At 45.6% G+C, this 13,751-nt stretch overlaps 1 protein-coding gene across 1 annotated transcript in view; it reads left to right on the top strand.

The window, feature by feature from the left end:
* The first annotated feature begins 2,028 nt into the window (after positions 1-2,028).
* The window catches only part of EZR (ezrin), a 48,397-nt gene continuing 36,674 nt past the window's right edge, over positions 2,029-13,751 (top strand). The window contains 1 exon segment of the mRNA XM_045805432.2: positions 2,029-2,110. Within this exon segment, the coding sequence (XP_045661388.2) occupies positions 2,099-2,110 (12 nt within the window). The 5' untranslated portion in view covers positions 2,029-2,098.

Genomic DNA, 13,751 nt, shown 5'->3' with positions numbered 1-13,751 from the left:
GTCATTATGCCATTTCACAGATGTGAAAGCACAAGCTAGTTAAACTACTCTCTCAAGTAGGGAGTTAGCGGTGAGCCCAGGAAAGGAGTTCAGGAGACGCTTTGGTCTCAAGCATTAGCCGGCATCACAACCACCTGGAGCTCAGGAAGATACAGACTGCTGGGCCCTGGCCCGAGTTTCTGATTCCGGGGGCGATACCTGTGAATTTCCATTTCTGCAAGTTCACAGGTGACGTCCGCTGGCTGCTAGTCTGCGAAGCACGCTTGAGAACCACTGCCCTAGAGTTAGCTGTCTTAATCACCATGCAACAAATCCTACTGGCCACCGAAGTACATGTGTTTTGTGGGTTTTTAAAAATTCCTCTTGCGAACCATTTGCAGAAATTATTTAAAACATTTCCCAGAATCTCTGCCTTTGGAGATTTTACCATAGTTTTGAGTTAGGCAAGTCAAACTAAACCACAATGTGTCCTTTAAGTAGAGCGTTCAGCCGTGGAGCATTTTCTGTGCTTGTGTCCTTCTCAACAGAAACCGAAGGCAGGGGCTCCGACCACGTGCGCCGAGACACAGCGGCCCCGGGGTTCTGAGAACCCGGCCTCGTCGCGGCGCAAGGACTACAAAATGACCTGACTACGGGGGCACCCCTACTGTGGCCTCCGGCTCCTCCAGGTTTCTTTACACTTTTTTATTTCCCTTGGTCCACTGTGGCGCATACGATCGCACACCTTACATCTGCAATCAGCAGTTGAACCAAATTCTGCAAAGTGCTCCGCAAGGGCAAGGGGACAGGGGGCGAACAGGGAAAGGTCTTTGCAACGAGAGGAGGCGGGAGACGCGCCCACCTGGGTCTCCGTGACCCTCGGCGGACGCCGGGCGGGGTGGGGTGGGGTGGAGTGGGGCTGGGCTACCGGGCGGGGGGCGCCCCGCGGGGTGGGCGTGGCGTGGCGGGGGGCGCCCCAGGGCGCCGGCAGAGGCCGCAGCCATCTTGCGCGCCGGGAGCACCTCGCAGGTCTGGCGGGCGGGGCGGTCAGGGGCGCGGCCCCGGGACCCCGCCCCGCCGAGGACTCTTGGGAGCGCGGGCCGCGGGCGCACTGCACCGACTCACAGACAGCCGGGAGCGCAGCGGTCCTTTGTAGGCGCCGCGGGTGAGCGTGGCGCGCGACCGGGGTCGGCGGGCGGAGGACCCGGGCCGAGGGGTTCGCGCCCCGAGGCGGGGGGGACAGCGGCCGGGATTCGACGACAGGTGTGGCGAGGCCGGCCCGGCGGCGGGGGAGGGGGCCGTCTGCGCGAGCCCGGAGCCGGTGGTCCCCGGGAAGAGCCGGGCTCGCCCTGCCGTCCGCCAGACTCGGGGTCCCCGGGTCCCGGGCTGGTGGCGTCCCCGTCTGGCCCTTGGCGCTTGGTTCTCTCTTTTGGCCCAAATAAGCGGCAGGTAAAGCTGAACCTACCGGTGTGGCCGCCCCTGCTGCTCCAGACCTTCCTCTTTCGACTCTGTCCCCTGGGATGCCCCTCCCGAAGTGTCCGCGGAGCCCGGGCCGCGTGGGCGCGCGTCCTGCCCGCGCCCCTCCCGCCTCGCTCGGTCCGTGGCACTCTGGCCCCTCCAGGGCGGGGACCATTTTTTAAAAGTATTTCTCAAAGGGTTGACGGTTGCGGTTTCAGCCCTGGGGCAAACGGTTGCTTCACAAAGTGAAACTTGGTGTCTGCCGGCTCCCGGCTGGCTTCCTGGAAGTCCGAGGAGTACCTCGGCGTACCGCCCCGCCCGCTTCCGCGTCCCCGAGCGGGGCCCCGCGCCCCCCCTCCCCGCCGCCCACGTCTCCCCCGCGCCCCCTCCCCTGCGCTGCCGGGCCCCCTCCCCGCAGGGCCCGCCCGGCCCGCAGTAATTGCAGGTTGGGCGGTGACTCACGCCGGCGCCCGCCCGGCCGGTTCTTAAGCAGCGGCGCGCGGGGCGGGCGCCGAGTGTCGGGCCCGGCGGCGGGAGGAGGCGGCGGGCTGCTGTGCGCTCTGAAGGGCTTTCCTCTGCCTCCAGGTCCGGAGAGCGGTCTCAGCTGCTGCGGCAGAGTCGTGTTTCCAGGGGACTGAGGAAAACCCGTCAGGAACCGAAAATGCCGAAACCAGTAAGTAGCCGGCGTCGGGGCCGGTGGGATGCTTCAGGCGTTCTTTTCCAGCGGCGATACCAGGGCGACGTGTTGGGGCGCTTCTGTGTGGGACGGGGTTCTTTTGTCGACGGCGGGAGGGCGGGAATGGGCTCCCCACTGGGTCATTGGTCCTTTTGTGGAACTCTGGAAGAAAACGACCGCGGCTGCTTTTCTCTCTACGGTCTTTTTGTTTGTGAGCGCCCCCTCCCCGCCCCAGTAGTTTCTGGTCTTTTGTAAAAGAAAGTTCGGTCTGCTTGAAAAGTGTCTTCTAATGCAACTTGGAAGTTTCTTAATAAGAAAAGTTGTCCAAATGACGGGAGAGTCAGGTGGCTTCCGACGACGCCCATCAACTCAGTCCTTTCATGTGTCGGAACCAAATGCGCCCCAAATCTTCCTTTGATGCTTAAAGGGCCTCCAGGTTAGGGGGCTCCGTCGTTCTGGCGGGCAGCTTCTTTCCAGCCCGTTTTACGCCAGGCCTGGGAAGCTGTGCTCTGTTAACCGGGGAATTTGCTGGTGGCAGCAGGATTCCTATTTCGAAGTTGAGTCGTGGACTTGAATTGCAGATGAAGGAAGGCTGCCCTGCCTCTGCTCGTGCGCTCCTGGGCCACATCATAAACGTCAGCTGACTCAAGGGCCGGCACCTGCACCTCTGTCCCCTGCATCTGATCATGTTGCTCTCAGGGTTCCATTGCTGGCCAGGCCTGGGGGATACACTTTCATTTCAGTGGTGGGAACAAGGCAGGTTCTTTGTGACCAGCATTTCTTGGAAAGTTGTATGTATTTACCTGCTTTGACACAGGTGAACTGTGACTAGATGTTGGGGAGAGGATTTCATATTTTTTAATCGCTCTGAATCATGATGGAGAAAATACCTGGGTTCATTAAAAATTGCAATAAAAGATACATTCAGAATTCTAGTTTTTCAGCCAAGTTAGTGCTGTAGTCAGTGCTACTGCATTTGCTACCAGTAAATCATAGATTCTCCAAAAGGAGTTCTTGATTAATCAAGTCTTTACTGTTAAGTTAAATACATTTCTGTGTTAATATGCTGTCAGATTCAGAACCCAATATAGTTTTTGTCTAAACTACATAATTAAAAGGATTCGTTCGTGATGCAGAAAATTTTTTCCTACACAAAATTTCTTTCGTTTCAAACTTGCACAAGGCACCCAGGCTTTACAATGCCTGTGATGTAAACCTAGTGTAAAGGCGGCCAGTCGCTCAGGGCACAGCCCGATACAGCCTTTTGCAGAGCGGCAGTCAAGACATTACCGTAGGTATGGTTTTCTCTATTTCACTAAAAGAAAAGCAGAGTTCAGCTTTTAAGATACCACCCTGAAAAAAGGCAGTAAACCAGTTTCCTGTCACTGCTTTTCTTTCTCATTTCTCAAAATGAACTGTAATTTATTTTTACTGTAGTAAATTATACATAACATACAATTTACTATCTTAACCATTTTTAAGTGTACAGTTCAGTGGCATTAAGTACATTACCACCACCACCCATCTCTAAACTTTTTCATCTTTTGAAACTGAAACTCTCTACCCATTAAACACTAACTCCCCAGCCCCTGGCACCCACCCTTACACTTCCTGTCTCTAAGACTTTGACTACTCTAGGTCCCTCATATAAGTGGAGTCGCCCAGTATGTGTCCTTTTGAGACTGGTTCATTTCATTTAGTATAATGTCCTCAAGGTTCATCCATGTTGTAGATGTGTTAGAATTTCTTCCCTTTTTAAGGCTCTCTTTATTTCTTACGGCAGGTATATTTTAATTGTATGTATAAAGGTAGATACATTTGAATGGTTGGGGTTTTGGGCTTCTACCTGATCCCTTGAATTCAGCAGGGAAAGTATTTATGATTGATAATCTAAACTGTGTCAGTGGACAACTTTATAACACAGTATGAAGTAATATTTGTTGCTTTTTCTCTTAATATTGCTTCTTGAATTACCACTTGTTAGACTGAGTGTTCACTCATTCAGCAAGCATCTGTCCTGCAAGCTGGGTGTGTAAGGCATGGATGGGTGAGATCAGGCGTGTCTTCGGGGGTCTTAGAGTCTGGAACCCGAGCCTGGACACATGCGAATGCTGAAATAGAAGCTGGAACAGTCTGCCACCAAAGAGGAAAAGAGGCTTAGGTCAAGTGCAACACAATTAGGAGGAAAACCATCCAGTGGGGTAAATGGGTGGACTTTATTGAGAAGTTACCCTTCAGCTGAGTCTTGCTCGAGGGCTGTGGGTAGGATTTGATCAGCCTGGGCACTCCAAGGGAGGTACTGTTGTCTGGTTTTGCTTTTCCCACAGCTGCTTTGGGGCTCTACACATGTGTGACTTGTACACTTCCAAGGAGGATGGTTTGAGGTCTAGAAGACACCACACCCTCTGCTCAGCTGATTGTTTGGCCTTGCGGGTCCTTCTCATCTGGGAAGAGGCATAGGGGTTTGTCCAGGGAGCTGGCTCAGGAAGCAGTCCTTATGCCTGTGGTTCAGTCTAGGGTGACCTGCGGTCCCCCTTCCTCCTTTCTTATCACCACACTTGGCTTTCTTCATCGTGATAGGAAGGAGGCATAGGGTGGTAGAAAGGAAAACCACAGCAGTCAAGCTTCAGAATGATGCAAGGCCAAGCTCTCTTAAATCTTTTCTGAGTTTAGTGCTGAACTGCCTTAAGGGGCACTGGCAGGTGCTGTAACTGTTCATTTCTAAAGTTTTGATGTGGAAGTTGCTAAGATAAAAGCACGTTTTTCCCTTCAGTAGGAAAACTGTGAGAGCATGTTCAAAATTCTGCTCTGTGCCAAAATTTTAAGATAATTTCTGAGATTACTTTGCCTCTCTGGGACTACATAGCCTTTTCCACTAATTTTTTTTTTTTTTTTCTCTTGGGCATATACCCAGTGTGGAATAAGTCCTTGTTTCTTAGCTTCTTGTTGCAGGTTCCTTGTCAATAAAATGGGGCCACTGGCAGTACCTAATTCATAATGTTACATGAGACAATTAATGTCCATTAAATATTTTAACAGGCACAGGATTTACCGAATATACGGATACATTTTCCAAACCACCCCCTTCAATTGAGGAGGACACGTGGAATGTGTTTTCTGTGTATCCCTCCTTCCTGACCATGGGGAGATGGTGAATTAGAAAGATTTTCCCATGTGGTGGTGAGAAGTGCTGGCTGGGATTAGTCATTTGTCATCATCACACTGTCCGTGTAAGGCACAATGAGTCTATTTGTGCATTCAGCCATTAGTTTAGCAGGCATTTGTGTTACTCTGCTGAATGTTGAGGCTCCCAAGATGAGCAGACACAGCAATATTTCCTGTCCTCATGGATTTACAGTCTGGTGAAGGAGGGAGGCAAGGAGCATACCAGCCACAGGGAACAACTTGTGCAAAGGTCCTGTGGTGGAAGGGGGTAGGATGAATTCAGGGTTCCCAATGTGGATGAGTATGGCTAGAGAGGAAAATCAGAAGTCAGCTGTGCAGAGCCTAGTAGTCCATAAGAGGGCATTTTCAGGACTTAGCTCAGGGGGAAGCACTGAAGGATTTTGAATGGAAGTGACCTGATCAGATTCAGCTTTCGAAAGGTCACTGCAGCTGCAACTTGAGAATCACTAGGAGGGAGGAGGTGAGGTGCAGGTGTAGACTGTTGGAGTAGCCCAGGTGAGAGGTGGTAATAGCATGGACCAAGGCAGTGTGATGCAAATGGAGAGAAGTGGATGTGTTTGGAAGCTCTTAGATAGGACTTGGTGATGGATTGGGTGTGCGGGGGCAGAGGGCAGTGTAAGGCTGACTGACTTCTGGTGCCTGGGTTGCATAACTGGGTGGATGGTAGTGCCATTCACTGAGATAAGAAACCTGGAAAAGGACCAGGTGTGGGAGGAAGGGTTGAGAGTTTGGTTTGTACTTGCTGACAAATTTGTGACTGTAATTGATGAAAGGAATCCTTGCCTTCTTTCATTATCATAACTGCTGCCTCCTAAAATATATATAATCAGTATTTTTCTTAAACTACAGTACTTTTTAAATCCACGTAAACTAAAAGTAAGCCAGCAGCTTATGTTTCTTCTGGGTGTGTGTGCATACTACACACACACAAAGTTAAAAGTTAGAATTAATCTAGTGCTATGTTCTCAGACATTGGCATATATAATTATCTGGGTCCCTCACAGTACTACTCAATCTCCATCTCCGTGGCTGGGTAGGCCTGGGCACTCGTGCTTTCAGTAAGCTCCCCAGATGGTTCTATTGTGCCCCCAGACTTTGGGAACTGCTGATTTCATAAGAAAGGAGCAGTTTATATATTCTTTCCCTTGGAACCCCAGCAGTGCACTGAGGCCCTCTTGATGGGGTTGATACTCGTGGTTGTGTGGGAGCAGAGACCAGAGCCTGTGGTGTGTTTAGGGGGCAGCAAAACCCAGTGTGATTCCAGAGCATTCACTCAGGAGAATGTTCTTGCAGGCTTGGGAGTGGATATACAGTTGCCTTCTTAAAGTTCCAGCTTAAGTGCCATGGGTGCCATCATTGATATTTGGAATGTGGCTGTTGGTGGGGATAAAGAAGATAGCCGGATGGATATCAAACTCCAGAAAGACAAGGAGCTAAGATGTCTAATTGAATCTCTCTGATTTGAACTTCTCTCTGCAGGAGTCCAGTTGCAAAGCTTAATTTGGCCGTGACCAGTGGGCTCTCAAATTTGGGCTGTCTTTGTTTTTGAAGGGGAGAAAAAGGCAGCCATTTTCCATTGAATAGGGAAGAAAGAGATCCCATTTCTCGTTCCTCAGTTTCTCTCCTGGCCTTCCACAATGGCCTCTCTTGTTAGTTACTGTCTTAAGTAGTAATGTGATTTGTAACCAAAAAAAAAATTTTTTTTTAAGATTTTGTTTATTTATTTGACAGAGAGACAGCCAGTGAGAGAGGGAACACAAGCAGGGGGAGTGGGAGAGGAAGAAGCGGGCTCATAGCAGAAGAGCCTGATGTGGGGCTCGATCCCAGGACTCGGGGATCACGCCCTGAGCCAAAGGCAGACGCTTAAAGACTGTGCCACCCAGGCGTCCCTGTAACAAAAATTTTAATCAGTTTACGATTACTTACAATTTAGGAAAGGAAAACAATATTGCTATTGAATTATAATTATTTTTCTTTATTTTACTTAAACTTCTGGGTATCTTTGAAAATTTGAAGATTCTTAGGATGATTCAGTATATGCCTGCTTTCTTAGAGTATTCAGACAATTCACCTCTAATCAAAGCAATAAAATTCACAGTCTGCTTTCAAAATCAGTGAATGCATTTTGAGTTATTCCTTTATATTTTATTTGATTTCAGTGGTAACTACACTTGGGAGTCCCAAACCACTCCAATTAGTTTTTTAGTTTGTTTTGCTTTTTGTTGTTGTTGGCTTTTGTTTTTTTTTTTTTTTTTTTAAGTAGGCTCTATTCCCAGCGTAGAGCCCCAGTTTGGGGCTCAATCTCATGACCCTGAGATCACAACTTGAGCTGAAACCCAAGAGCCACCCAGGCGCCCACCGCCAGTTTTTAATGTAAGCTTTAAATGTGTGGTTGCCACTACTAATACGAAATATTTATTGAAGAGACCAGAAGGTTGCATTATTTTCGTTCTAAGAGACGTATCATTCGTGCCTGTAACTAAAGAATCTTTTTTTTTTTTTTTTTTTAAGATTTTAGTTGAGAGAGAGCAAGCGGGGAAAGGGCAAAAGGAGAGGGAGAAGCAGACCCCCCACAGAGCAGGGAGCCCGGGGACCATGACTTGAGCTGAAGGCAGACACTTGACTGAGCCACACAGGTGCCCCAAGAATAAAGCTCTTTATTTAGTAATCTCTACACCTAACATGGGGCTCGAACTCAGGACCCTGAGATCAGGAGTCATGCGCTCTTCTGACTGAGCCAGCCAGGCACCCCTAGTTGTGTTGTGTTGTTTTTTAGGAAAAAAATTATGCTATAATGTGACTTAGAGACTTTTGAGTAAAAATGCTTAATATATAATGTACATAATTTTCCCAAATAAAAATGCAAAGCCATGTAAAGAATAGTTTCATAATTTAGTATTATACTTTGGCAAGCCATCTAGCTTCTAAGAACCTCAGTTTTGTTATCTATAAAATGGGAGTAAAGTTTTTAAGTGAAGAGAATTCTACATAAAATAAACAGACAAAGCTTGTGCCTATGAAGTCCAGATAATTTATCTCCAGATGCTGTCGGCTTTGTGTATGTCTTGTGTACATTTTTTTCCTGGAAACTTGCTTTACAAACATTTAAGTTTAACAGGTAGCTAAAACTAAGGGTTTTAGTTTCCAAGTTGGTATTAACCAGGTAAAGTTTGTCACTGGGCCTAAGAAAAACAGCAGTGTGAAATGTTTTGGGTTATTAAGTGAAAGGGAACACTTGTACCTCTATCTCTTTCTCATCCTCTATGTCTTCTAGTTGTCAGAATTCCCTGGGAGGTCATATTGGTTCCTTCCTTATTCATCGAAGCCCTGTTTTATGCCATTACATTCTAGGTGCTGGAACTATAAAAATAAGTAAGATTGTTGTCATTAAGGGATTCTCCATCTAATAGGGGAGTCAGATATGTAAGCAAAGAATTACAATGCAGTATAATAAGTATGATAATAGAGGTGCATAGGGAAGAAGATTAAGAGTGCCCTGGAGAGCCAGGGAAGGCTTCCCAGCCAGTGAGATACTTGGGTAGGTAGGTGCCCAGGAGTCACCAGTACACAAGAGGAGAGGGGTATTTAAGGCAACAGCAGTCAGTGATGTGTTCTATTTTCCTTTGATTGTGAATCACAGTCCGTTCTCTAGGCTCTCGTAAGTATCTATAGGTAAATGGTGATACTGGTGCAAACAACATGGAAGCTGCATTAACATAATAATGATCTTTTTAATGTAATGTATTTGACAAATCAAACCTTACAAGCAAAATGGAAATTTCCTGACCTTGACCCGGCTTTTATTGATAACAGAAAGGAATAGATCTCGCCTGCAGATCAAACTGTAATAGCAAGTATAGCAGATTTTGCTTACCTTTTTGTTGACTTTGAAAACACTTTGCGGGGCGCCTGGGTGGCACAGCGGTTAAGCGTCTGCCTTCGGCTCAGGGCGTGATCCCGGCGTTCTGGGATCGAGCCCCACATCAGGCTCCTCTGCTATGAGCCTGCTTCTTCCTCTCCCACTCCCCCTGCTTGTGTTCCCTCTCTCGCTGGCTATCTGTGTCAAATAAATAAATAAAATCTTAAAAAAAAAAAAAAAAAGAAAGAAAACACTTTGCACATTCTGTTTTTTCTATTTTTGCCTGAAAGTCAGTTTTAGAGTGTCTATATCAAAAAATTGTCATCAGATATTATTGTAAATAATTGTTTTTACTTTAGGATGGTATAGGCCAAGGCCAAATCTGGCTGTGACCAGTTTTTGTAGGGGCTACCAGCTAGGAATGGATTTTACATTTTTAAAGGGTTGTTTAAAACAAAAGAACAGTAATTTGCAACAGGCACCCAAATGGCCCCCAAAGCCTAAAATATTTATGTGGCCCATCACAAAAAAATTTTACGAACCCCTGCTTTAGGATAAAAATAATTACTGTTAAATATGTTATCTTCATATATATATTTTATGACTAAGCTAATAATATTTCCAAGCAGATACACACCAGTTGTTCCAATTTTTAAAAATTTCTAATCAAAGAACAAATAATCTGCTAGCCAGTATTAGGTGCATCACAGGCTATGAGCCTGGACAGGTATCGGGAAAGCTGTCATCACCTGGGAGCAGGCATGGTTGGTGTTGAGGTAATATTTTAAACAAGGCTGGTGCTGGCGCAGGTCTTTGTTTTATAGAGAAAGTGGTAGTATCTTGTGTCACACTTGCCAAGCCATTGTATAATGACAGATCTCTGGCTCATGGTAAAAGAAAGCAATTTGTATCTGATATTTGAGTTGAAAGGAGAAGGTTACATAAATGAGTTGTTTTTTTTAATCACTGACAATTTGAAATTAACTTTTAACCAACCTGTAGTCTGTGTGTGAATTTCTGACTGGATGGCTTTATAATTCAATCCCTAATTTAGACCGCTCCATCTAAAATAGAACCCCCTTCACTGTCCACTCTTTACTACCCTGCTTTATTTCACTTAATAGAACTTAATTCTACCTTTAACAGTGTTAGATACTTAGGTTTGTTTTTGTGGGGGTCTTTTGTTTTTTGTTGTTGTTTTTGGGGTTGTTTTTTTTTTTTTTTTTGAGTTTTTTGAGTTTTTTTTTTTCTTTACTAGCCATAAAGCAAGATGCAAAGCGGTTAAAAAAAAGAAAAACACCACTACCGGCTTCAAGAACAAACTTACAGTTCTTGTTTTATTGGCTTGATTAAATTATTGCTTTATTGGTATGTGAACATGCCTGCCTCTTAGAGGGTATTCTGGGGCGAGCTTCTCAACCTCCCTGTGCCTGCCCCCTCACCTCTGAAACACTGTCCAGGGGATCTATCATAAAGGTTCTGCTGAGGCCAGGCAGGACAGCCCAGCACCGAAGCTCCTGACTCTCTGTCACCCCAGAGGATGGAATACATGTAGAGGGACTCTACTTGCACTACTAAATTCTAATCTGATTAAAAGCTTTTGTCTCATGATGGGCATTCTTTTTTCTAACTTAGCCTAATGCAATAGAATTTACCTTCTTGTCCTTTTGCTCCCACATGGAACATCACCCCCATCCCTCTCTAACATTCATTTGTTCATTAACAAATAGAGTACCTGCTGTGTGCCAGGTTCTTAGCTCCTGGGAGTACACTGGTGAACAAGTCCCTAACATAAAGTCAGGGAGTGATAGCAGCACTGCTGTTGGTTTTCATCCAGGCTTTGCCCAGAGGTAGAGGTACTTTTTATTCTCTTACTCCTTGTTAGGTGAAGAGTTAAACGACTGGGCAGAGCGACCTTATGACTGGGCAGAGTGTGGTTTGCTTTTGTCTGTTTTGTTGTTGTTTGGTAAGTCACTCTTGTACTGGACAGGGAGCCCCAAGGTATTTCTCTAAGAACTTGTTTTCAAATAGGTTTGATGATAAGTCATCATTTGCCATACCCACGTAGATTTTTCCATCATTTCTCAGGCATTGAGGTTCAGGGAAATTTTTTTTGAATAATATTTTGGCTATTGCACCATTACTCCATGTATAGATTTCCTGTAAAATACATCTTAGAGGAGATCTGGCTGTGTTCATTATGTTTTTAAAGAGAAAATTGAACCACAAATCACTTGGTAAAAGCTTAGAACATAAATACAATATTGGAACCACCTCTTATTAATGAAAATGCATAATGTATATTAGTATAGTATTTTTGTTGAGGTGTTTCATTGCCTTGATTAAATAATTACGAATGTTGCTTCTTGTTGTTCAAGTACCTGCTTACATAATACATTGCTATTTGGGTGAGACTCTTAAGTGGGACTTAGATGGGGAGATAGGGTGGGGAAAACTTGATGTTTGTTAAGAAACTGGCCAAACAGGGCAGTTTGGAAATACTGTGTGATGACAAGGCTGCAGAGGGCATGACACAATTTGAACAATTTAACTGTAAAAAGATTTTTTTGAGACAATGGGGGATAATTGAATATTGACTGAATTTTAAGTATTAAAATGATAGTGGTGTGGTGGGTGTATAACATACACACACATATTCAGAGTTCTTTAGAGCTACATACTGAAGTTTTTGCCATTGAAATGATCCTAGGGCAGCCTAAAATATGCCAGCATAAATAAATAAATAAATGAATGAATGAATGAATGAAAGAAACAAACAAACTGGTGGGAAAAATAGATGAATCAAGAATGTTAGGAAGTTAATGGCGTCCAGCTGGGTTCTGAAAGTACAGGCGGGGTGGGGGTGGGTGTCTGTACTCTCTACTTTTGTGAATGTTCCAAATTTTACAAAGGAGAGTTTGTTTTTTAAGAGCACATTATAGGGGTGAAAGGGAAAGATGCCGTCATTTTCCAAATGGCCAAACGCTTGAGTGTGACGGGAGGGCAAGTGGGAAGGGACGTCTCTGCCCTGGGATCTGGAGCCCCAGGCTGGAGCCTGAGAGCCCTCCCGGGTCCTGCCGACTGCTTTGCATGGATCCCTGAGTGGACGTGGTTTCTTGGGAGAGCTTTGGTGTTCTGATCAGATGAGTGCCTGCTACAACCCCAGATCGGACCGTCTCGCCTCCCACATACGTTCTTTATTCAAGGGGACCTCCAGTCAAAATGCAGTTGATTGGAAAACACACAGAACTGTTTGTTCCCAGCTAGTTCCACTGTTACTCTGTATTCCCACGATGGGGGCGGGGGGCGGTGGTTATGCAGTGCCCCCGTGCCCTGACTGGAAATAGGTCATCGCCTCAATGGCAGCTTTTGCGGAGCTGAAAATTGGAAGTGGGCATAACAAAGCGTGGGGCATTCTGGGGCGGAGTTTTGTGCAGCCCTTTGGAGGCTGGCTTGGCTTCCGCTCTGGGGCCCTGGGTGCGAGGGAGGGGCGCAGACGGGGGCACCAGAGGGAGACCTGAGCTGCCTGAGCAGGGGGCTGTTAAGTGCCCCGCAGCCGCCCTCACTCCCACTAATTATTTTCAAACTTGTAATCCGTCCTGGATCTGACATACTGGATCTCAACCAAGTATAAATTGAGAAGAGTTTGTTTTGTTTTGTTTTTTTAACTTAGTATAATTTCAGAAACCCTGGGCGGTTTAAAGTAACTTTTCAGTGTTGAAGTTTGCTTCTGTAAGCGAATTTTTGTAAGCTTACTGATTTAGTCCGGATTTTTTTTTTTTTAAAGCTGTTAGGGTCTTGCTCTCTTATTTTTGAAGATGGCAAAAGCCAGCATTACAGGAGAAATGTTATGTAACACAAAATATTACTATACATGTGATTTTTTTTTTTAAGATTTTTTATTTTTAAATCTCTACACCCAAACGTGGGGCTCAAACTCACAAACCCAAGGTTGAGTTGCATACTCTAGGGACTGAGCCAGTAGCACATGTGATCTTAACCAGGGACAAAGATTTATCAAAGAAACGGCACAAGATTTAAGGTACGATTTATCTTACTGCTTGGACATTTCCATTCTTTGATAGGCTTTCCCCCCCACCAGGTTAGAAATGAAAAACCCTTCAGAGACTTCTAACTTTACAAAGAAAACAGTACATTCCAGGTGGGTAGTGAAGTCTAATCTATAGGCCTTTAATTTCCTGTATTTTATGAGCCTAGAATTAAAAATCATTGCAGCAGGTGATAGCCATCTTAGCCCTGTCCATTTTGTCTTTTATGGGATCCTAAGTTTGTGGATATAATTAACCTCCCTTTTCAGTGAACTAAATTGGTGCTGAAGTATGTATGACACATCTAGCAAAACTGAAATCACATGTTGCCGAATCAAGACTTCACAAGCCTATTAGCTAAAGAGAAAGTGACCTTGGAATGGGGAGAAAAGAAGGGTGTAGACAGCATGTGTGTTTCTGGAAAGAAATCGTTTCTTTTGTGGAATGTTACATTCTTTGATCGTTTCTTCCCCTCTCCTAGGTCAGATGTCAAAGCATGGTAGCTAATTTCGTGCCCATACTAAATCTACATGTAGAGTATACG

The sequence above is a fragment of the Ursus americanus genome, chromosome 11 (assembly GCF_024610735.1).
Source record: "Ursus americanus isolate L20-20 chromosome 11, mUrsAme1.1.p, whole genome shotgun sequence".
NCBI classification, from domain to species: Eukaryota; Metazoa; Chordata; class Mammalia; order Carnivora; family Ursidae; genus Ursus; species Ursus americanus.
Note: the sequence above shows the minus strand (reverse complement) of the source record. Positions and strands in the feature narration are given on the sequence as shown.